The 24811-nt window shown below is 39.9% G+C and overlaps 1 protein-coding gene across 1 annotated transcript; it reads left to right on the top strand.

The window, feature by feature from the left end:
* The first annotated feature begins 249 nt into the window (after positions 1 to 249).
* LOC144710884 (uncharacterized) lies at positions 250 to 873 on the top strand. Its single transcript, XM_078584725.1, has one exon. It carries the CDS (start codon positions 250 to 252, stop codon positions 871 to 873), a length of 624 nt encoding a protein of 207 aa, XP_078440851.1.
* Positions 874 to 24811: the final 23938 nt, after the last annotated feature.

The following is a 24811-nucleotide window of genomic DNA, read 5'->3' as shown; positions in this document are numbered from 1 at the left end:
AAGGCCTCTCACCTCAACACCATATCGACTGTGACAAGTGGTATCGCGGTGCTTCTTGTGGAAGGAGGGCGAACGTTGCACTCGACATTCAAGATTCTGATTCCCGTCACTAATATCTCAACATGTGGAATCTCACCAGACTCCAAGATTGGTTGCCAAATTCAATCAGCAAGCATGATAATTGTGGACGAAGCTCCAATGATTCATCGCCACGTTTACGAGATGCTCGATTGATCTATTCCACATGTGATGAAGACTATCGATGTAACTTCGGAAAGTGTTCCTTTCAGCGACAAAGTCGTCGTGATGGGAGGCGACTTCACACAAATGCTTCCAGTCATACCGAAAGGCTCACACTCAATGATCGTCACTTCGTCCCTTAACCGAAGCTATGTATGGTGCCATTGCTTAGTTTTTACCCTCCAAACCAACGTTTGCGTTTTGCCTAACCAACAAGCGTGGAACGAGTTCTTACTGAAGGAAGGAAGTGTTGGCCTTGATGTCCATCTTCCAGATGAGATTCAATGCGTCTCTTCTCTACATGAGCTCATTGCCCAGGTTTATGGCACCTTCGAAGATGGCGCAAGTCAATGGATAGTGAAGACGATTTTGACGCCTCTGAATGATGATGTGGTAAAGGTCAACAACATGGTGCTGGACCTCTTTCCACGTGAAGTGATGGAGTACTTCAGCTTCGAGGCAATCCCTCTTGGCGAAGTCAAAAATAAATCCCTCTACTCAACTGAGTTCCTGGACACGATTGATCATGCGACAATGCCACTCCACAAGGTCCAAATCAAGATCAGGTGCATCGTGATCCTTCTACGGAACTTGAACACACTACAGGGTCTATGCAACAGACCCCAACTTTGAGTGGACGGCTTTTTCCTGACAATGCTCCAAGCCACAATCGTCAGCCAAGGAAATTTCTATGGTGAAGTCCATCTCCTACCACGAAATGCACTATACCCGTCTCAATAGAGGCTTCCAATTCGATTCAAGCGTTTCTAGTTCCCAATTTGACTCACCTTTGTGATGACAATTAACAAGTCCCAAGGTCAGACTCTCGACATAGTGCGGTTATATCTATCCAACCCACTTTTCACTCGCGGCCAACTCTACGTCGCTCCCCAAGAATGCGGATCGGTCTAGTAGGAATCGACTAACATTGTTCTGCGATGGCGGCACAAACCGACGGACTGTGACTAACATTGTTTACACAGAGGTTTTCTGTTGGGAGATGTCAGGTAGAAGGAGGTGGAAGAAGAGCTTCTACATTCTCAAGTACACCCTCAGTCTCTCTCACTCCCTTATAATCACCAAAAACCTCCAAAACTTAGATCCATTTAATTTCAGCTTCCAGTAAGCTTTTCCTCATCAGCACTGCACTAAACCTATGATAATCATCATCATCGTCATCATCGTTGTCATTGTCCTCGTCGCCGACAACATCATTAATGTTGTCTTTGGGGTAGAAGGTCCACCCTGTGAAAGTAATACATGCCAAGGAGTTCTTCAACGTGGCGAGCCAACATATGATTGGAATCCTTCTGATCGTGTGGCTGAGAGGAAGCATGTGGAAGGATCTTTACCATCTGAGCTTCTCTGCCGTCAATATGCGCAACCATGGTCTTCATGGGCAACAAGGCAAGCTACTACTTCCTTACGTTTCCCCCCCTGCCTCTCTCTCTCTCTCTCTCGCTCTCTCTCTATCTATCAAATCTCATCTTTCCCTACCATGGCACCATCTTTGTTAGCTGCTTCCTTGATAATAAAAGCTTTTGCTCCATACTCTACCATCTGTCATCCGGCAGGGTTGCCGGAGACGAGCAGAGTGCAACCGAGTCGCCGCCAAGACAATAGATGCAACTCAATATTTACATCCAAGGTTGCTGGGGTATACCCTCAATCTCTCTAACTCGTTTCTCATCGTCAAAATCCTCTAAAACTAACATCCCTTTAATGTCAGCTTCTAGGAAGCCGTTCTCTCATCTACGCTGCACTAAGCTGATCATCATCATCATCATCATTACCATCGTCATCGACATCGTCATCATCTTTGTTCTCAAGGCAACAGATCCACCCCCTGAAAGAGGGCCAGGCTAAGGAGCTCTTCATTGTCGCGAGCCAACCTATGGTGGAATCCTTCTGTTTGTGTGGCTGAGAGTAAGCCTGCGAAAGGATCTCCGCAATCTAAGCCTCTCCACCATCCCAATGCGGCACCATCGGCTTCATGGGCAACAAGGCAAGCAACTCCTCCCTTATGTTTTCCCCCTCCTTTCTCTCTCTCTACATAAAATCTCATATTTCCCTACGAGGGTGCCATTTCCGTTAGCTTCTTCCTTCAGAAAAAGTGATTCTGCTTCATCCGCTGCCATCTGGCATCTGATAGGGCCGCCAAAGATGAGCAACAGTGCAATCGCGTCGCCGTCAAGATGTTGCATGCATCTTGATATTGAAGTATCATGATATTGAAGTATCATGATACTCTCTCGCTCTACCTTCCTTCATACGCGATAAGGAAAACCCTTGACCACGAGTGAGAAACATTCGCCAAATCAAGATATAAACTACACTGGATATAGATCTTGATATTATAGTGTAATTTATTTTGAATTAACTTTTTTACTATGGCAGCCAGATAGTTCTCTTGGGGTATCTGAAGTACAGAGTTTCGCTGCCGGGGCCCTTGCGAGAAGCTTGAATGCAATGAAGGAATGGGTGACATTGTTGCAAAGACAGGTGAAGTCTACTCTATCACTCGTCGTCTATGCTACCCCCAGTATGAAAACCAAACAAAAGAGCCTTCATTTGTTTTCTTCTCTGTTGACATTCTACGAGCTTCAGCTCTTTGTGTTTCGTCTGAGTGGGTGAAGATGGGATTTTTTCTTATCTACCGTAATGAGGACGGCCTTGCTTTCTTTCTCTTCTCTCTCTATACAGGTTTACCCTTTTTGTTGATTTTTGAAGTTTCTCAACATCTGGCGATGATTAATTGATAACATTTATGATTTCAATAATCCAAGATACTGATTTTCTTCTCTCCCAGGATGAGGACAGACCTATTTCCTCCCTTTTCTCTCAATAGCCGAAGTGAGCATTGCGAGCGGGCCCCACTAGTAACTCATAATGGTGTTACACACAGAGAGCCAAAGCAAACTTTCGTAAATGGAATAAAGCGATAAGACGTGACACCTGGCAAAAACCAACGAGAAAAAATGAAAGGACACATAAAGGGATAACCATGTATAAAGAAGAGGAATGCTTAAAGAGATAACCCCACTAAAATTCTCTCCTTATATGAAAGTCAAGAATGCTTAAAGAAGAGGAATCCTTATATTGTTTTTACCTTCCATTCTTGCATGTTTGTTTCCCTCGTACTGCAAGTCCAACTTTGTAAGTATTTGCCAAAATTTAGGGTGTGAGGTTGTTTCAGAACTGGAAAACGTTAAAATGCATCCTTGAAGCCAATATTCGAATCTTAATACCTGATTTCAGTTTTTAAGCAACTATTAATAACGAGCTGTCCAGAAAAAGTTATCAGGAAAATAAATAATCTATGGTCATCATGTTTATGAATATTTCCATATTTATCGTCCTTCTCAATGTGGACCCATTCAGTCCTACGCGATGCATACTCTTACACACCACCTTTTGGATAGATCTCTCTTACTTCGCTCATAAATATTACCATGAACTTGGGACGTTATAGTTTTTCAGAGGTATTTTACCTTCTGAGACTTTATGTAATCAGTGCCTTCTCTTATTCTACTCATTTTCTGCAAAGGTTGAGTTTGATGTCCGTTGGGTGCAAGACAAAAATTGCCACTTATTGGGTGCCAGATAATAACTTTTCCACTTATTGGGTGGAAGATGATAGTCGTTTTGTGGGAACATTGAGTATACAAGTTGAAACCTATGCGGACTCTGTTTAAGGGAGAAGAAAGGGTAAAAGGAGCACATGGCCGATGACTCCGCCCTTAAAGGCCATGGCAGCTGGGCAAACTATGTTGCTCTAGCTTCTGCCTCTCCAAGGGCCTATAGTTTATATTAGGGTGGATGGTTGTGTAGTGATAAAGTCGCCGTGTGGATCACTTCCAAGTTCTAAGTCAGCACTCTTTGGTAGCTAGTGGAAGTGAGCTTTCGCATTTAAAGCGCATGAGTGCGATTGCTGCGGGTTCCAACCGTGAGAATAACTTGAGGGCTTTGACTTTATAGCATCTCGAGTGGTGAAAAATGTCGATGTCTATGTTGGTTTGTGTTTTTTTGTTGAGTAAATGTGGACTATAGAGATTTTTAGTGCCCTCGTGATTTCCATCCTAAGCCGGGGACGTGCTATGAAGGTTTCTTTATGAAGTACTCTCACAGTGGATCATTAATGAAGTGATATAATATTGACCCCAATGAGTTCCCCGATTCAAATAGTAGGCAAATGGCAGTATTCACTAAGTTTTCTAGAGAATGTCATTATAATGTTTTGGTAGTGAAGGCCGACATGCTTCCAATTGACTGGACGAGTCATTGCTGTTGGTGGAGCAGTCCTGACAATGAGATTGAGTCTAACGGCTTCGGATCCATTTTTGAGATTATAATTGCAATAGCTTTTCGTCCAAAGATTTGACCTAGATATATAGAGAAGAGATTTCAGCCCATAGTTATTCAATAAGCCAAGCCCTTGGCAGAAAAGACTATGTCAACCAAATGCCCTTAAATCGATAATATTTCTCACCTTAAATTCATTCAGATTTTATGTGGGGCTTAATTCTGAGGCTAGCCTACAGACCCTGTGATACAAACCCGTCGGTTTGTACAAAGGAAAAACCGGTGAGGTGAGAGGGGAGGTGCCAGGATGGACGCCGGTGTGCCGGGATGGACTACGGCAGGGCGGGATCGCGGAGTGGACGTTGCCGGAGAGATCGATGGAGTGGATGTCTCCGAGGGAGATGAGAGAGCACTTGAAGGAAACACAGAATCGTTCAAGTCCTGCCCTCCCACAAGGAGGGCTACATACTTAAAGGGAACATAAAGGGAATGTAGAAAGATAACAATGCCCCAAGTGGCCTTACTGGATCGTATCATTACTCCCCCTTTCGAGACATAGCTTGTCCTCAAGTTGGTGAGTCGTCGTCTGTTGTCGGTTCGGCGGGGATGTCATCAGGGCGCGGGGCGTCGTTGGACATGACGATGTGGATGTTGAGCATTTTGAAGCATCGATGCCCGGGCGAGAACTTCTCGTTACACCGATAGCACAGGTGTTGAGCCTTGCGGGCGAGGAATTCCCCTTTAGCCAGGTTGAGCCGGCGAGGGCAGTTGGACGGGCTGCGGTTGTTGGCCGTCCATGTGGGTGTTGAGGCCCTGGGGTCCTTGAGGGTACCGACACCAGAGTTGATGCTTGGGGAGTCCTTGATTTCCTAGAGGATTGTTTCCGCTTCGAATGCAATGTCGATGAGGTCATTAGCGCGAGAGATAGAGATAGAGAGAGTAAGGGAGAGAGACAGATAGACAGACAGAGATAGAGAGAGAGTTAGACAAAGAGCAAAAGAGAGAGAGAGAGGGCCAGAAAGAGAGGTATGCATGCATGCATGCATGCAACTCAGACCACAATTTACAAGATCGAATTCGAAGATTTAAATCTGGTGTAAATACTAATGGCATAGCCCCTTTCCTCTATCGAGCGCAAGAGTACTGTTTTTTAACACCCATGGTTAAACAAGCAACAATTTCAATAAATCGAACGATCCATCAGGGGAAGATTCAAAGGCCTAATCAACTAATCCTGAGAAGATTCAAAAGCCAAATCAGCTAATCCGACGGCAGTGGAAAAACCATCACGGAATACTGGAGAAAGAACACCGACACCAAAGAGGATAGAATTTACCTTAGCACTAGATGGGTGTAAGAGGATAGAATTTACCTTAGCAATGCGGGTAATTCTTCACGCATTGTTGGCGGTGGTAAGTGACGTGTACCTCGATGGGTGTCGCAGATCACTTGCAAAACGAGACACGATATACGGGGCGTGCACTTGCAGAATGAGGCGCGAGCGGGTGGATATACACGCGGAGGGTGCGGGTAAGCGGCTCGGGCGCAGCGAACGCGGGCGGTCGACCTGTGCACGGCATGTGTAGGCGGAAAGTCAGCCTGTGCACGGTAGGTGTAGGCGGGCGGTCGGCCTCCGCACGGTAGGTGTAGGCAGCGGCCTGCGCACTGTGCGCGCGGGGGGTGGATCTGCGCTTGGAGAGCGTAGGTGGACTGTCTGTGCGCGCAGGCGGGGGGGGGGGGGGGGGGGAGGGCGGCTTGCGGTCGCTGGCGGTGGCTATACACGCGGAGGGCACGGGTGGATGGCCTGCGCACAGCGGGCAACGATGGGCGGCCTGCATGCGGCGGGCGCGGTGGGTGGCCTACACATGGCAGATGCAGGCCGGCGGCTCGGCGCGCGGAGGGCGCGGGCAGGATGCTGTACGCAGGACGGGCGTGGGTAGATGACCGTGTGCGCATCGAGCGCAGAACACTAATGGTCTTACCTTGACAGCGGCGTCGGCAAGAGGCAATGGCGGTGGCTCGAGAAGGACAACGGCTAAGGCAAACTTCCTTTTTAGAAGAAGAAACTTCAATTCCAAAAGGAAATTCACCAAGTATTTCAGACAACATTGGCCTATGTATAGGCCTTGGAGGAAAGAGAAAATAAGATAACTGTTAATTTAGAACCTAATATTAATTGACATTGGTGACGTGTCAACGTGTCACGTCAAAGGACAGTTCTGAAGTTGGCATTGGCGACATGTCATGACGCGGGATGTCTTGGGTGAAGGTGGAGGCATATCCGGTACTAGTGTGTTGTTGTGGTCGCTATCACTCTGTCCATTTCTCTCACTCTCCCTCAGACTCTCTCTCTGTCTCTGTCTCTATCTCTCCATCTGATCCTGTCTCTTTCTCTCTCTCTGCCCCTTTCTCTCACACTCCCTTAGACTCTCTGTCCCCTCTCTCTCTGTCTCTATCTCTGTCTCTATCTCTGTCTCTTTCTCTCTCTCTGTCTTTGGCTCCGGCTCTATCTATGTGTCTATGCCTTTGTCTCCCTTTGTCTCTCTCTCCCTATATATATATATTCATATTCTCAGTCTCATACTCCCTCTCTCTTTGCTTCTTTCTCTTTACGCATATACACATATTATTTCTCTCTAACCCTTAACCGAGATTCTCTCCATGTATCTACATATATACACCTATATTGTGTTGCTACACATAATTGAAGATTCTCTCTTCCTCCCTCTATATATACACACACATATATTGTGTTTCTAATCTTCATTGCACCTTGTCTCATGCTCTTTCTTATCTTCTGGTCTCCACTTATAACTAAATTGTGGCAGAATATAAGCAGGCAGTGCTATCCCCTCACAGATTCTCGACCTGTTACTTCTAGTCTCCACTTATTACATAGATTCTATTTCTATACGTACAGTTTCAGAGGAAGGCATTTACATAGAGCAAAAATGGGATTCAACCGCCTCATTGCTTCATGCAACAGGGTAGTGCAACCAGAAATTCCTAGTCCACAAGGATTGCTTCTATATTTATTATCAGATATACTTCGGTGAAACAGAGTTGTCTTCTTCTTCCATTAAACGCTGTGAATCCCTGAATGGAATTATCGACGCTGGAACCGAGATGATTCATGCCATGGTTTTTTAAATTTCCCATAGATCTAAGACACCAAAGACATCTTCTGGATAGACTTTTGTTTTATGCATGTGACCTACGAGTGTCTAATGGGAGGATCCCCAACTGTGCTAACTTGGAAGTAACATGATCTAATTGAAGGTGTGATGGAGCATGACATCCTACTCCCTCGGTAAGGGCTTCAGCAGCATCCTTCTCGTCATCGACAACCATCGGTTAGCATTCGGCCCGACTGGCATGCCAAGGCACCAACGAAGACACCTAACTTCAAGCATCTCAGAAGGAAATATCACTGATATTTATATTCTGTTTTGATTTCTTTCCCCCTGTTTCGTCTTGTTGCATTTGTGTTTTTCCCGGTATCGTATAGTTGCCTTCGTCGTATCGTGTCCGTCATTTATGTGCCCATTTTTAATTCTGTCTTGTAAGGGGCCCTAGTCATTTTGGGCCTCCGCCCCTACCCATTTTATGTTTTGTTTTTGTGTCTTTTCATTTGGTTGTAAAGGGGGCCTATTCTATAAGCCCCCCCCCCCCCCTTATGGATCCTCCTAGGTCCCATTAATGCCCCCTTATAAGGGAGGAGTATCACCCTAGGAGAAGGCAGACCAGGTATTGTTGTGTTGAGATTTTCACATCACTTGATTTCACCTTGAGAGAAAACAGAGAAGGAAGGGAAGAGAGCGAGGTGAACGTGGCGAACAGGAAGGAGGCTCACCAAGGGATCGGAGAGCACTACTGCCCCTCCTATCTCCATCTATCGACCATCCATAGCCGAAGGTTCCTCGCACTGTTGACGTATTGACAGCGGCCACCTTGACACTGACCGCCCTCCCGCCAACGCGGTCGCGAAGATATCGCGTGGCATGCCAATATGAGGAAGACCAACCTGCCAAGGCCCACGCATTTCCGGTAAAGTGAACCTTTGGGCGATACTGGCGAATGGTAAAGTTACCTTCGTGGATGCCTATCTTCACTAGCGGACGTGCTCGATATTCTGGAGGCCATTGACGGAGACGCTGAGCGGTGACTCCCTGCACTATCTACACAGACGGAATCGATGACCCGCCAGAGCCCAGGTGCCTCACGGTGCTCCCAACGGGTGGTCTTTGCCTGTCTCCTTCCTACGGAAGTGTCACTGGATGATCGAGCATTGTAATCAATCAGTCACCAGCCAAAATTTTCACCCTTGCTCGCGTCCAGACCTTTTGGCCGCCGATTCTGTTGCATGACAATGCCAAGAAGGGTTTATCCATTGGACGACATCGTTGACGACGTCCGACCCCACAATCTAGGTATCAAAGCATAGTCTCGGTAACACAAGACGATGTCCTAGATGACGTTCGACATCAAGGTGGTGATATGGTCAATATGGGATCATGCAAACTTGGTATTAGAGTACATAAGATCAAGAAAGATGTCGTATTTAAGCCTCTGGGAAGGGTAATGGAAATATCAAAGATGGTGTTCTAGAAGATTTTTCTATGGATGAGTAATAAAAAGAATTACCAAATAATGTCTAATTGGTAACCATAACCATATCATTCTGCACTCTAGTGATGATGAGAGATTAAACTTACACAATAACCAATGACTATTAAGTTTCCATGATAGTTTATTTATTCATTTGCATCGTCTGAGGCACAAGGCGTAGTTTAACACCCCACAGCTTGCAAATTAACCAGTCAACGAGGTTGAATTAATCCTTTTATGATGTAATTAGTTAATTGGGTCCACCTAATAAATAGGTTATGTTGCAATTGAAGCTATTAATGAGATAGATACATGAGACTAGGGGTCACATGCACAATATTTCTTAAACTTTGCACTGATACACTTAAAGTTTTGGGACTTTATTAAGTGATCCAGTAGAAGGGAACTCATGTAAATTATTAAATGATTATTTTATGAAAAAGTTTCCAAATGATATTAATATAAGGGTGCGCACACATTACTCATGCAAGTCATTTTGGGTACCCTCCCCTCTTTAAAATGTTACTCTTCCTAAAGGATGCTTCTTGTTGAGACCGATCCAGATGAAATCTACCAGCCTGGTTTCTGAAAATAATAGGACATCCATGACTGCAAATATTACTTGGATATCTCTGTAGACCGAACATTTAAATGGAGTGAAGATGCTCGCTCGAGAGACCAAGATATCACTGATTTGAGGTGTGCAAATGCAATGTTATAAATTCTTCAAGGTTTCTCTCCTCATCCATCTTCAATTTAAAATTCTGATACACAACTGATTTTGGATAGTGTCGATGGAGACCCAAAATTACCAACAAAAGGCTCAGCATCGTCCCTTTTTCTTTTCTAAATAGTCTTATGTCATTCAGTGTTCTCGCCTTCATGCCATATATAATTTATTAATTGATGACAGTGGAGCATTTAATGGTTTCAGTATTCCTGAGTGATTTTATGGGAGTTATGGTGCTGAGGTACTGAGTATTAACTTCCCATGATGCCGGTAGGTAATGCTCCCATCCAAAAAAGAAAATTGGGCTGTCATCTTCACTTAAACGTTAGATATTGCTTTTTAAATTGATTGCGTAGGTCATGCTCTGCTCACTTATCCATGTACTCATATCCTGAGTTTCAGAATAACCATATCACTTTGATATCATGGCAAACTTTGTTACCACCACCTCATAATGTGTCATTCATAGAAGCATTACTTTTCCATGTAGAATCATTCGAGAGATTTCTATCTATGGTTGAACAAGAAGGAAAAAACAATGAGGATACTTCCCATCTTGACTCCCCTTTCCACATTATTTTTCGTCAATCCTGCAGATGCTGAATGATGTGGATTGTGGTTTGGCCCGTGTGAACTCGTCTAGTAGGGTAAAACAATCCATTTAGCATATTTAAGATTATCATAGTTGACCTGCTTTCAACTAGAGCCATAACACGAAATCACTGTCTATAGGCCGTCATAACAATTATATATACCCTAATGATCCTAATATATTAAAGGGTGAAGGGTATGATCACCGAGCTAACCTATGTCCACATCACAGGTTCATTTTGGGAATGATGACACTAAGACTCATTTACCCATTATAAGGTCAATATTCCAAGATGAGGAGGAGCATGGGATAGATGACTTGGGCATCATGAACTTTCCATAACATGATGATATATTCGGCATTGAGGAATCCATCCCGATCCACTCCATTAATCCTATATTTTATATCATTGTTGTTATTGCAGTTTGATCCGATCCATTTATGTTCAGAGCAGATTGAGAATGTCTATCTTCTACACATAGGTAAAGATTGGGGATACGATGAGCTAAAGTACTATTTGCACAGGGAGTTGTTTCAGCACAGCTTCACAATTTGACCTATTACTATTTCACAATTTGGATCCTTACCAGGTATTGTGGATCAATACCTCATCTCTCCAGACCAAGAGTCAGTGCTTGATCCTTTTTAAGGTGTATTCGGGTGCGTATAATATTCTGTCTTGTTAATCCCATGGCTTTTTGATAATGATCTCCACCTATATCAATTGACGACACATGCCAGTCTTACATAAGAGCAATAATATTATAGAACATTCCTATAAACTTCACTCTAAAGGCTCTAAGGATGACAAAGTCCATTAGTTTTGATACTAGTATAGGGGGAATCAGTCAACCATCATCATGGATTCCTGTCCAACTACGTTGACACCATCTAACATGTTTGCACACAAACTTTCAGAGTTTTTTTCCAGGTTAAGTGTTATATCGTTAGTTTAAGTTGCTAAGTTAAGAAATAGCATACTCATCTCCCCAATGAGACAATGATCGGGTGGAGTCATTAGAATTGTCTTTAATGTTTTTATGATGCTCGAGGGTTGCCTTACCAAGGTGATGCATAAAGTACTCTAGAAGAACATAGTTAAAGTCTGACCATTGTGTTAACTAAATATTCACATATATACATAAAATATGAACAATATAGATTTTCTAAGGTGTTCAATGAAAAATGCCAAATAAATATATTTTCCGTAGAAAGTATTTTTTTTCTTCGTGTAAAACAATATGGGTCAATATACCGTCTATTATCTATATTCTGATTATGATCTTATCTTCTTGTCTTGTTTATGTATCCTACGTATTGATTTAAATTTAATGTATCAGGATAAAGTTTTCTATTGATTGAGGACGTGGAAATTAGGAATCTTGATAAGATTCTTATCTGAGGAATTCTTGATGTTTTGTCCTTATATTGACTCTCAAATTACAAAATAATGCATGACAAAGTGTTACTAAAATAGCATGGACTTGGAAATAATTAGAAAAGTAGTCAGAATTTAATTTAATGATGATCCATTACATAAATGTATTTTGTGACCCCAAATCTATTCTACAATTTAATGTCACAGTATACAATAAACTTAAAATCACAATTTCCTGCTATCAAATATTCCAGAGTTTCATTTTCAAAATTACTTTAACTTGACTTTACAAAATATAGAAATAACTCAATAAATAAATTAATGCATTCAATGAAATCTGGAACTGAAATGAAGATAATAAAAAACATAGTTATGTAAATATGATTTTTCAATGTCTATAATTCCATACATCAATTTGATTGGGCAGTGTCTTTCCACCGTGTAAAAATTATTCAACAAAGTATCGGGTTTAGAGACAACCCTTTCCACAGGCCAATCAACACACCAACTGAAAAGTATCACAGTATAATTATTGATAACTGATCTTTTTGGCCAGGATAAAATGTTGACATTAAAATTCCTTGACTTACATTCATATTATTTTCTTATTTCAATACAACTGGTGAGGGTAAGAAGTCAGGACATCGAGGTCCACATCAGAAGAAACGTGGTAGGGTGGCTGGTACGAAATGGGGCAGGAATCGAACTCAGAAGGACTGTCACATACAATAAGCTAAGCAGTATGTGGCTAAAATTTATTCCCAACCACTACTTCCTCGATTAGAGAGATCAAATAGAGGGTAATGTCCTACTCTACTGCTACTCCTTGATAACGGGGTGGTTTCTAATTAGGAGAAGCCTGATAAATGATATAACGATCTGAGAAGTTTTGCCCTTAGGTGGCTTGTGCCATCGACAGTGCAGGAAGTCCCCTCCTTGGCTATGAGCTTCAATACCTTGGTCGATTATGATTACTTTCCAACCCATACCATCTTGAACTTTTGTCACCATAGTTTTCCTTATCAATGGAACCCAGTATTCAAAGGTCTTATGAAATCTGATGGATGTCATGTGGCCATCAAGATAGTCGTAGAACCATGCATTCATTTAAGTTCAACGAATAAATTTTTTGATATTGTCGAATAAATGTGTAGAAGAAAGAACCTAGTAAAATATGATGAGATCATAATAAAATTATCACTATTCTTGAAACATGTATTCTAAATATTCCTACTACATGGATAGTTGAACTGGATATCAAAATATCCAAATAGAACACAACTATGTGATCAGACTTCTATGATAAGTATGTTGGATCTTGTGGGTGTCAGTGGGGACACATTTATGACAGATTGGGTGCTCTGAGGAGACAGATATTACTAAATTCATAGATTTAAAAACCTGAATTATGTACTATACAAAAGTTAAGTAGGTTAATTCATGTCTAACTTCTATAAGTGATCCACTGACTTGAGACATGAAGGGCATTCTATGGACACATGACTATGATTCGACTACATCTTATGACTCTCTAATCATGCGATTCAAACAAATCGTAGATCAGATAAAGTAAAATACAAACATTATTAAGTGCTCAATAGGCAATCATGCATCCTTAATATAAGAGGATTTTTTCTCGCAGAGGATGATGCAAACAAACCCCTAGACAAGTCTTTGAACACATTGGAGATTACAGACTTGGGTTTGATAATTAACCGTATGTTATCGCAGAGTCTCGGGCATGATGGATTATTCAGATATTGTAATAGTGATGCTAAAGGCTCCATGATACAGTTTTAACATTTGTATTTGTCTTCTAGAGCATGAGGCGCAGCTTGGTAGCCCATTGGCTGGAAGCTTATAAACAAACTTTGTTAAATTAATATTTAGTTAACTCATATTTATGTTGTTATAGATTATATCAATGATGTGGAATAAAAAATAGATGTCTAATGGCCTTGCGGGTCTTATTTATCTCCATCACGAATCCTTAGTGTGAAATAATTGAAAAATAAATGGCAGGCTTTTTTTCATGGCTCATGCCACTTGGAAATTAATCTTAATTATTATGATTTAAATAATGTGGTTTTATCCCATTGAGATGTGTGATTGTATGCTTGGAATGTACATGCTACATATTGCCTAACAGTTTGAGTTTTCAAATCACATGGGCAAAGAACTTATCATTCAGTGATTGGTCAAAAACAATAATTATTGTAAATTTTAATTACAATGTGCGCGGTGGTAAATTAGAAAAAAAAAAAAAACCAACCAAAAATATATAGAGCATTTGATAATCTAGAATACTGAATCTCTAAACATAAAAGTTATTTGATATTTGAAATGTTAATCCGATTTAATAAGGGTTTATTTAGAATGTATCATACAATGAAGTAAGTCATGTCTTTTATCTTATACTTAACTAAGATAAACTTATAAAACATTGAAATGAAATCTAATGAACAAATTTTATTTCAACACCTCATCATTTATATGATATGCAGCAACACACTTCAACACTAGAATGAGAAAGACAGTGACAACATTTATTATTAACTTCGATAATAGATTAATAAGTTTCATATGCTATTTCCACATACATAAGAAAAATTTCAAGTTTCATTATAACCAGGTTAGAGAAATATAATAATACTCCCATCTCATAAATCACTATCAATTAGTGATGCGAAGAATGTAACATGATAGCCTAGAGAGTTACTGATTAAATATTCACTTTTATGCCCATACAAATGTGAATCGATATTGGCTTTCACCTCATTTTTAATTCAGGTTTTCTTAATCTTCTCACTGTCTTTATTCTTATGTATGAAAGCCGATGGGAACACAATTTTATTATGTGCTGCATGTTGCAGAGAACTGACTTCAATCTCGATTTACAGACAACTGACTTTCGTCTCTCTCTCTCTCTCTCTCTCTCTCTCTCTCTCTCTCTCTCTATATATATATATATATATATATATATATCACTTTGTTTTGTCCTCAGCCCCAGATCCTTCTGGGATATGTCATACCCTTGTTAGTTTATTGAGACTGAGTGGACAAATAGCATTGAATGTACACAAGGAGTAACTCGACCCAATAACTGGACTAGGTGATAGAATAATAAGGTCACCAAGCTTTATTTTATATATTATAAGGAGAAAAGTTCTTTTAGCGGTCTCCAATGCAACGCACCAGCTGTCATTTGTATTTACAAATCTATAAGAAGAGTAGAGGGGTGTTCATATTTCATGTGCACATTATTGCAAAAAACAAAAGTAACAGCCCGCCTTTTAGAGGACCATCTCTAATGGGTTACCCTGTCTCCCATTCCTTTCACAAAACCAAATTTATCTTTTTTTTACGGGCAATAATACACACCCCATGGTCTTTTTTTTATATAGCATCAAACTCAAAGGGGTCATCTGCCAATATCAGTTCCATTACCAATCTTTTGCATAATATTGCAAGACAAATAAAATATGGAGATGCAGAAGAAATTTGGTGGCTAAAGACTTTAAATATTTTATCGTCCAAACAATAGTGTTAGAAAATACAAGACCTCATTTTTACGTTACTCCCATTTGAAAGGGATAGAAACAACTAAATCTTCTGCCTTAAATAAGCCACATATATTGATGATCAAAATTTTTACCCTTGGTGTACCCTTCAAATTTGAGTGACCTGATTGGTTAGAATCTTTCATATACACAAATATTGAGAACACAAAGTAGTTTTATGGAGAGAAAAAAGAGGTACACTATTTTAGTCCTAACTATAATGCACACACGTTTGGCCAAGACACCAACCTGGCAGACTTTCTTCATATTGGACAAAAAAATAGTACTTGCAATAAAACAGTTCAAACATGAATGCAAAAGGAAGATCTGAAAAGAGAAAGTCAAAATGGCATAACAAAGGGAGATGAAAAATAACCCTTTGCAAGCAGAGCGACGAGAAGAGTTGTGAGTAGTCGCAAACACCATCAAGAATGACTAATGGATAAACAAGGGGTTAAACTTCTAAGTAGAATTTTTTCCACACATGTAAGTCAATAATGCGGAAAGATGAAGATGGAAAATGGAGTTCTCAATTGCTAGCTTACGATTCCTCTTTGACATGACTAGTCCGGAGACAGAGGATAGAGTAATATGTCAGCCATCTCTCAATCAACCAATGACTTGAGTGCTTGGTTGTTGAGATGTTTGTAAATTTGATGCCATACTCGAGAAGAATCATCAACCAAAATGTAACAACCTCTCATATTTAGCTTCAACAGATATAATCAGTGATTCATCTTCTTAGCTTGATCCAATAGTTTCCATGCTAGTCGTATATGATAAAAAATCCACACTCTGTCACATTCTTGCAGGCCTATTCATCAATCACCCAATCCTGAACATGTTAGATTGTAATTTAGGCCTAAATTGACCATCATTTCTCCTGCACTCTAACACGCTAATATAATAGTTCATTTGCCTTGAATATTCACATTTGACTTATTGGCAAAGCAAACATTCTAAGGAGCGCTTCATTTAGCTATCAGACTTTTATGCCTTTTATATGGTTGCTACCCCCAGTACGAGAGTACCACATCTCAGGCATCAGAGAATTTCCCTAGCTCCCCCAGAGTAGTACATAATCTAGATGCTTTGTCTATATCATCGGTGAGGTTGACTCAACCTTCTCCTTGGTGTTGGCAAGATTTATCTTTTCAACTTTATTGTCATTGCAAGATTCATAAATAAATTTCCAATAATATGTCACACTTGTAACATTAAAAGTATCTTATGGCTTGTACCATTTGACTTATATCGACGCTTGTAGTCTTAATCTTTGTCCAATCCATTGCCTGTTGTGTTTGGACCACTGATAAGTTGAAATTTAGGTGTTTAAGCTAGTCAATGTGTAATTTCATGACTTATGCAAAAATATTTATAATTAACTCTAATTCACTTATTACTGATGTCAATTGGCAAGTAAGGGGTCAAACCAAAAAGAAGGCTTAGTGTCTAGGATTAATATTTTGAACAAAGTAATGATTAACATAAGAGAGCATAGAAAGAATAAATACTAGATATATATTGTGATTTAATTAAATTAATTTATACTTTTAAGTTCCTAATTCTTACTTATAAGATTTTTGAACTGATAACATAAATTAGGATAGTATTAAAACCATGGAGTGAGAATACGATGAGAGGAATGATTGGATGTGAGGAAGAAACCCTTATTTGGGTTTCATAGGACACCCCTAATTAGGAATGCATGGTATAAGCCATTAATACCTACTCTAGGGTTTAATAACTCACAACAGAGAAGTTAAGTGACATGAAAATGTGGAGTAGATGGGGAAAATGGAATAAAAATCTAATTAAATATATAGGAGTTACCTCTTTCTTTGGTGATGCTTCCAAGCATTAATCTCCCTTCATGGACACGAAGATAGATCAAGAGAGGAAAGAAACTCACTTTTGGAAGAGGAGAAACCCTAAATTGGCACACATACACCTTTGTTTTCCAAGGTCTCCCATATGGAGAAAGGCAAAATGAAGTACAATAAGAGCCTAATCTTGGGATCTATTTATAGGCTCAACCATAGGTCATGGAAATAGAAATAAGAGGTGGCTGTTTGATCCACAACTGCCCATGGGATGAGCAGTTATGGTTATTTGAAATTTGAGCATCTCTAACCATTCATTGTTTGAGTAGTTCTACTGAAATAGGGAGCCACCAGAGCATGCCACATCATCCATCCTTGTAGGGCACAAATTTGACTTGTTCCACTCGAAGAGAGAGCCACCAGTTGTTCCACATCATCCCTCTTTGTAGGGCAAGAAGTTCACTTGTCCCACAAGAAGAGAGAGCCACCCATTGTCCCACATCATCCCTCCTTAGTGGGCTTTGATTTTGCTCTTTTTTTACATTAAAGTACTTAAAAATATCAAATATAATCCAGAAGTTTGTCTAAATTTGAAAATTAAATACCTTGGTCTACAACTTCTTTTGGATTAAATCTTCACCAAATTATTATTTTTTTAATTTAATATCCATTTAAATTATCATAAACATCAAAATATACTGACTTTAATGCACGAATAATTATTTAGTGGACATATGTATTTTTGGTAAAAATAACATAAAAATTACGATAACATGGGTAACATTATCTTAATTATGCATAAAATAAACATGAATTATAATGCTTCTTTGCATGTTATCAGCAGCTATCTCTTCCTTTGTGGTGCCCACGCCCAAGGCCACAAGTGCTTTCATCTTCCTCTTTCTCAATACATTTTTTGATGTCTCTTATTATAAGAACTTAGTCACCTCTCTCTGATTAATGATCGTTCAATTTGTCTTCATGAATATTGAGTGATTACACTTCTTTTTTCTACTGTACTTAATTCAATAGACAAACTGATAAATGGAGGATACATTGGAATCAAAGTTTTTAGATAAGCTAAAAGAAGCTGGACCAACACATCTCCTTGTTGTAACTTTTTCCATTGGCTGAGCATAGACCAACACATCTCATTGGCTGAGTGATGAACTTGGATACCCTGTCTGCACAGTCATCCATAGGATCATACTCTCCCATGGAGAGCAGATCAAACTTGCATTTCCGGGTTTGAACTCTAGCCATGTGGACATGAGCAGGTCCCAAATTCTTTATCTTCAGAATCATCCACATTTCATTGGCAATCAGCTTGCTATCCAGCTCAGACAATGTCCCATGAGATGATGCAACTGAGATGATTGACAATGCTTTTTGATCTTTGTCTTTCATTACCACGCATAACTGAATAGCTTTGTATAGCCCATTCACCTCCAAAAAATATTGTACTGTCATAGCCCATGAAGTATACTGATAACACCCTAATTTCGGTCTTTATTTCATGTTATTAGCATGATTTATGCATTTAAAAGGCTTAAATTTGGGTTGTTATCATATATTTACACAAAAATAATGCTTCCAAGTAATTTCTGATTTTTCCCTAATTTTCTGTTAATTATGTGAAATTGCTTTGCATAAGTTTGGATTTTTAGATCCAAATATAATATCACCGAGGAAGATTTGGACTAATATCGAGTCTTTTCCCTCTCTCTTATGAAAGGGAGTAGTATCTACACTACCTCTCTTGTAGCCATGCGAAGCTCAGTATGTACTCAACTTCTCACACCAGAGTCTAGGTGCTTGCTTAAGACCATAGATGGCTTCATGTAGTTTTAGGACCCAGTTAGGTTTCTGTAGATCTTCAAAACCTGATGGGTCTTTCACATACACTTCATCCTTAATCTCTCCATTAAGAAAAGCACTCTTTACATCCATTTGGAATAGTTTAAAACTATTGGCACATGTGAAGGCCAATAATATCCTAATGGCGTCAAGTCTTGCCACTAGTGTGTATGTCTCCTAATTATCGACTCCTTCAATTTGGACATACCCTTGAGCAACAAGTCTCACCTTATTTCTACTGATTTCTCCTTTTTGACTTAACTTGTTATTAAACACCCACTTAGTGCCTATGAGATTCTTACCCTTAAGTCTTGGCACTAGCTCCTAGACCTTATTCCTTTTGAATTGGGCTAACTCCTCATGCATAGCATTTATCCAATCTGGATCATTTAGAGCCTCAGCTACTTTCTTTAAATCAATTTGGGATGCAAAGGCTACATCTACATTGTCTCTAAAGGTGGATCGAGTCCTAATTCGATCTATAGGACTGCGAAGAATGTTCTCTCATGGGTGGTCCTTAGCTAGTCTAATTTTTCTTTGTTACTCTATAATTTCAACCATCTTTTGATCTACTTCCTCCTCTTTATCATCAGGTTCTATAAAATCTGTAATTCTTTCTCTCTCACTAATCGATTCATTTATCTTCATCTCATCCTCATTCTTCTCATTATCTTCAAGACAATCAATCGCGTGATCTTCTTTGGCCTCTTTAAATTCCATACATTTAACATAAATAGATTCTGCAACTTTTCTTGAAGTCATGTTAGACACTTGATAGGCTCTTGGTGTCTCTGTATATCCGACTAAAATCCCCTCATGAATAGATCGATCAAATTTTCCTAGGTCATTTCTACAATATTCAATATGTAGCATTTACATCTGAATGTTTGAAAGTATTCAAGTATAGGTTTCTTACCTTTAAGTAACTCATATAGGGTCTTTTCCGTATGAGGTCTAAGGATCGCCCTGTTCTGAATGTCACATGCCGTTCTCATGGCTTCTGCCCATATGGACTCATTTACCATATATTTTTTCACGTAGTCCAAGACATTTCAATCAAAGATTGATTCTTCATCTCAACCATCCCATTCTATTGGGGAGTTCTCAAGCCTGAAAGTTGATGTGTGATCTCATTCTCATCACAACATTCAGTAAATATCATATGGTCAAATTCTCTCCCACAGTTATGTCTAATCACCTTAATCTTAAAATCAAAATCATTTTGGATTCTCTTTAAACATTCTTGTAAACTTTAAATGCTTCATTCTTATGCGGTAGAAAATACATTCAAGTATATCTTGAATAGTATCCACTGTGACTGGGTAGTATGCCTTTCCATTCAGGCTTGAAGTCTGGTTTGACCCAAATAGGTCCATGTGTAGCAACTCAAGTGGTCTCTTAGTAGACACATACAACTTTGAAGGAAAACTTTGTTTGACTTGTTTGCTCTTAAGACATGATGAGCACACTTTCTCAATGACTTAAAATTTGGTAGGCCTCTAACTAACCTTTGACTAATCAGCTTCCGTTGCTGATGATGTTCTATATGACCTAGACGCCTATGCCATAGGTCGGAACGGCTCTCGTTGCCTATCGCCATAAGGCATATGCTTTCCATACTGATTGCATCTATGTCTATAAGATAGGATTTTTGTATCACTTTCCAGTAACCAATAGTTCTCCAATAGTTGAATTAAGGACATTACATGTGTCCTTTTTGAATTCAACTCGTCTGTTGCTATCACACAATTGGCTAATGCTAATAAAAATATGATGAAGCCCTTCCACATACAAGACATTCCAGATCAAAACCTCTTCATTCAAACTCATGTCTCCCATTCCTAGAATTTGTCCACATTTGTTGTCCCCAAAAGTTACCTTCCCTCCTTTTGTGTTTCTCATGCATGTCAGCCACGACAAGTCACCAGTCATGTGTCTAGGGCAACTGCTATCTAAGTACCAACTCCTCTTTGATCGTGACTGACCTGAAATAAATCTAGGTCAATTTCCTAACCATGTCATCCTAGCAAGTGGGATAGGTATAGTGGTATAAACATGGTGAAAATTGAGTTCCGTACCATATTTCCTAGGTATGGAATGTATACGAGAGAAAGTATATGACTGAATAAATGTAGGGAGATGATGATACATGCTATGATAATTCCTAGGAGAAACATATCTACAATAATAACCATGTGCATAATGCTATCTCAACATATGACCATAGTCATATCCATATGGCGTCACTTTTCTCGGAACGTGTGTTTGCGGATATGGATGCATAGTTTCACATGGATAAGAAACATATCTATTTTGTTCTCTATTCATTCACTTTCATGAATGGGATATGACCTCTTGGGTCTTCCATCGTGTCCTCGGATCTTTTTGAATGTCAGGTCTACATTCTCCACTGTATTCTTCTTCTTGTTCCTCCATATATATGTTGATGTTATTTTCTTATTTGAAGTAAGAGTTACCGTTATTTCCTCCTCAGCCTTCTTCATGACTGCCATTGTCTTATTGATGTAGGCCGACGATGGTGTCGTCATCCTGATGGGTAACCGAGGACACTGCTCGGGTATCCAGATAGTGCAGGATGACATCGCAGACGTCTTCCTGATGGGGTTTGGGGGGTATCCGAGATGAAGCTCTGATACCGAGGGAGATGATACACAGACGTCGTCGAATATGTCATTTGTCATTATGGACCTACTATGATGTGACTACGTGATGCGATGATAACCCTAGATGATGGTAGGTGTAGGCCCCAACTCATGGGGTTTTTCGGGCTGCGTGCTTTGGGGCAGGAGATCGATGATAGTAGCGGTGACCTCCTGACCCTCGTCAAAGCGACAAAGGAGTCTACGGTGCCATAGGGATTAAATCTGTTTGTGCTCTCCCGTAGCCGATGGGCTCGGCCTGTACCTAGGGAAGACGCTTGTTGGATGTTCTCGTGTCCATTTATACTCACACCTTATCTATCCCGAGAGTGGTGGAGTGCAATTGTAAAGGCATACGACAAAAGATAATTAACAGGCCGGCTAGAGGAGTTAGGTACCTCTTGGCAACATCGTCCCGGAGTCGTACGCCGATGGATACGGAGATACCGATGGGCAGGGTTGGTGGAGCTGTGGCTGAGGCGACACGGCATTGCTCGACTGGTGGTGTAGAACAGCTTAGGGGTGGTGGTGCAGCAATGGAGTCGGCAAGGGAGAGGCGCGAAGCACGGGCTGCGGCGGCGGCGCGAGCAGCGATGGCGCGGACATGATATTGGGAGGATTCAGAGGTTGAGCAGTGAGAGCAGATTATGAGACTGGCTGTTGAGGAGAAATATATGCCAACTCAAAACTTGTTTCTTCAATAATAATATTCCAAATAGCCTCATCAAGAGTAGGCCATACCATTGAGCTGAGTATTTATGAACGACAATGCTGAAATTCAACCTACCATTGTACTAGGTCCTAAAATGGTTTATGTTGAGAATTCAAGATTGTAGAAAGAAGATCAAATAGGAATAGAATAATAAAAAAGAAGAAGAGAGTGAGAGACCAGAGAATGATAATGATCATTGTTATTCCACGGTTATAGATCATTACATGGGTTAGTATTCATAGTGTTGTAGTGATACCAGATTTGGAAAGTTTCCTATATCTTATATTTCCGTTATAATCAGCATGACAGGATTATCTAGAGGTTTCTCGATTGTTTATGTGCCTTTTCTATGTTAACTCCTACCTTCTATGTTTTAATATATTTGATCCTAACACATACACCTCTTTAACTAGTATAGAATATGTTCCCAATTACTATTACTCTAAGCTTTTGTGAAAATCCAACTGGTCAGATTCTGGCTGACATGTTGAGTGAAACTCTTCAACATGCCCTGCAAGATCATCAACAATGGCAATAACAGGGAGCTTGCTCTTGAAACAAATAAAATGAGATTTAAATAGTGGGTTGTTAAGAACGTCAGCTATTCGGTCTTCAGTGTTGATGAACTGAATTTGTAATGTCTTGGCATTAAGTTGTTATTGGACAAAATGGTAACCAATCTCAAAATGTTTCACCCAAGCATGAAATATTAGATTTGGAGCCAAATAAGTAGCACCGGCGTTATCACACCTAGAATTGAAGATCTGTTTGTTGACATCTGAAGGTCACTTAGTAGTTGTTGTATCCATTGCGACTTCACTGGATGCATTAGCCAATGCTTTGTATTATAATTCGACACTTGACCAAGACATGGTTCATTGCATTTTGGAGCTCCAAGAAACCAGGCTCTTTGGTATCTCTCATCACCTGCCAAAGATGTGTCACTAAAAGCATTGATGGTTAAGCCAGAGTCTTTATAAATGTGTAAACCATGAAGAAGGGTGCCTTTAAGGTATCAAAGTAAATGTTTCAGAGCTATCCAATCATCAGCATTAAATGAATACATTTTCTAGCATGCTCAATTTATTGTAAATGCTTTATCTGACCTTTTGAGACTGAGATATTGAAGAGAAAAAACAATTTGTCTATAACAAGTATTAGCAACTATAAGAGTGTGATCAATGGAAGATGGGGACAAAGACATCAGAGTTGATAATGACTTGCTATGTTCCATGTGAGAATTTTGACATAATGGCAGGAGTTACCTTGAGACCAAATATATCCATCAGGATGATTAACTAATTTCATGCCCAAAAAAGAACTTTTCTGGATCAACATCAAATATAGAAAACTGGTTATTTAGCTGTCTTTTCATGTCATGAATATCACTATGTTGCGAGGAAAAATACTAATATCAGATCTACATAAATCAAAGATCAAGATTAGGTTGGTATTGTGGTATTTAAAAAACAAAAAATATCAGTTTGTGATCAGATGGAATAATAATTCGTTCGACAAGAGGACAGTATACGAAACTGTGATAGAGGATAATATTTTGGACTATAAATTGATTTCTGAATGGCACACACATTATCAGGATTAAAATAAAAATTAAAGCTCGGGGGTTGTTCCAAATACACAGTTCATGCAAAGTCCCTGTACAAGAAAGTGCTGGACAGATCTAGTTGATAGATCTTATGTTGGGTTCTAGAGACCTAGATATGGATGAAGAAATCAAAACAATACATAGTGGAAAACTTAAGCAGAATCGTGATATCGATAAAACCATGAAACGAAGCACCTTTCTACAGATTGCATATGTGATTTTTGGATCCCAGAGTGAGAGTAGTTGAGCTGGTCAAGTGTACAACCTCTAGACATATCCACGCAATCCTCAGCATGCTGAATCTCCTCGTTCTCATTGATGAGCCACGCTCATTATGCGTCATGATTTATACATCGTTGCAATTGCATCGAGAGTGGAGAGGGGTTGTTGGGAGAAGGGATAAGAAGGGGAAGGCCCCTGAACAATCTAGCTTGTGTGAATTTTGTTCACGACCTTCCTCTATTTATACAAAGTGAGAATTCTTCATAAAAAACCCCCAAAACTTTAGTATATGTTCTGACGTCCAAAGGACCATTTGTGTGTGATCCCCTAGGCCTATGTATTAGTCTAGTTAAGGACTCCAATGGCCCAATAACCTCTATTGGCCTTCCAAATTAATTAACTATATCATCATATGGATTAACTAACGTTGGATTGCTTTAACCCAATCGATAGGTTGAGTCTCACCACGTGGGGTGCCAAGGTACACCTCATGCTCTAGACGATACAAAGGAGTGTATATT

The sequence above is a fragment of the Wolffia australiana genome, chromosome 13, assembly GCF_029677425.1.
Source record: "Wolffia australiana isolate 7733 chromosome 13, ASM2967742v1".
NCBI classification, from domain to species: Eukaryota; Viridiplantae; Streptophyta; class Magnoliopsida; order Alismatales; family Araceae; genus Wolffia; species Wolffia australiana.
The sequence above is the reverse complement of the archived record's forward strand: the minus strand, read 5'-3'. Positions and strand labels throughout refer to the sequence as shown.

Excerpts from the sequence above, each read along its gene's own strand:
- LOC144710884 (XM_078584725.1), top strand. The coding sequence starts at position 250 with ATGAAGACTATCGATGTAACTTCGGAAAGTGTTCCTTTCAGCGACAAA.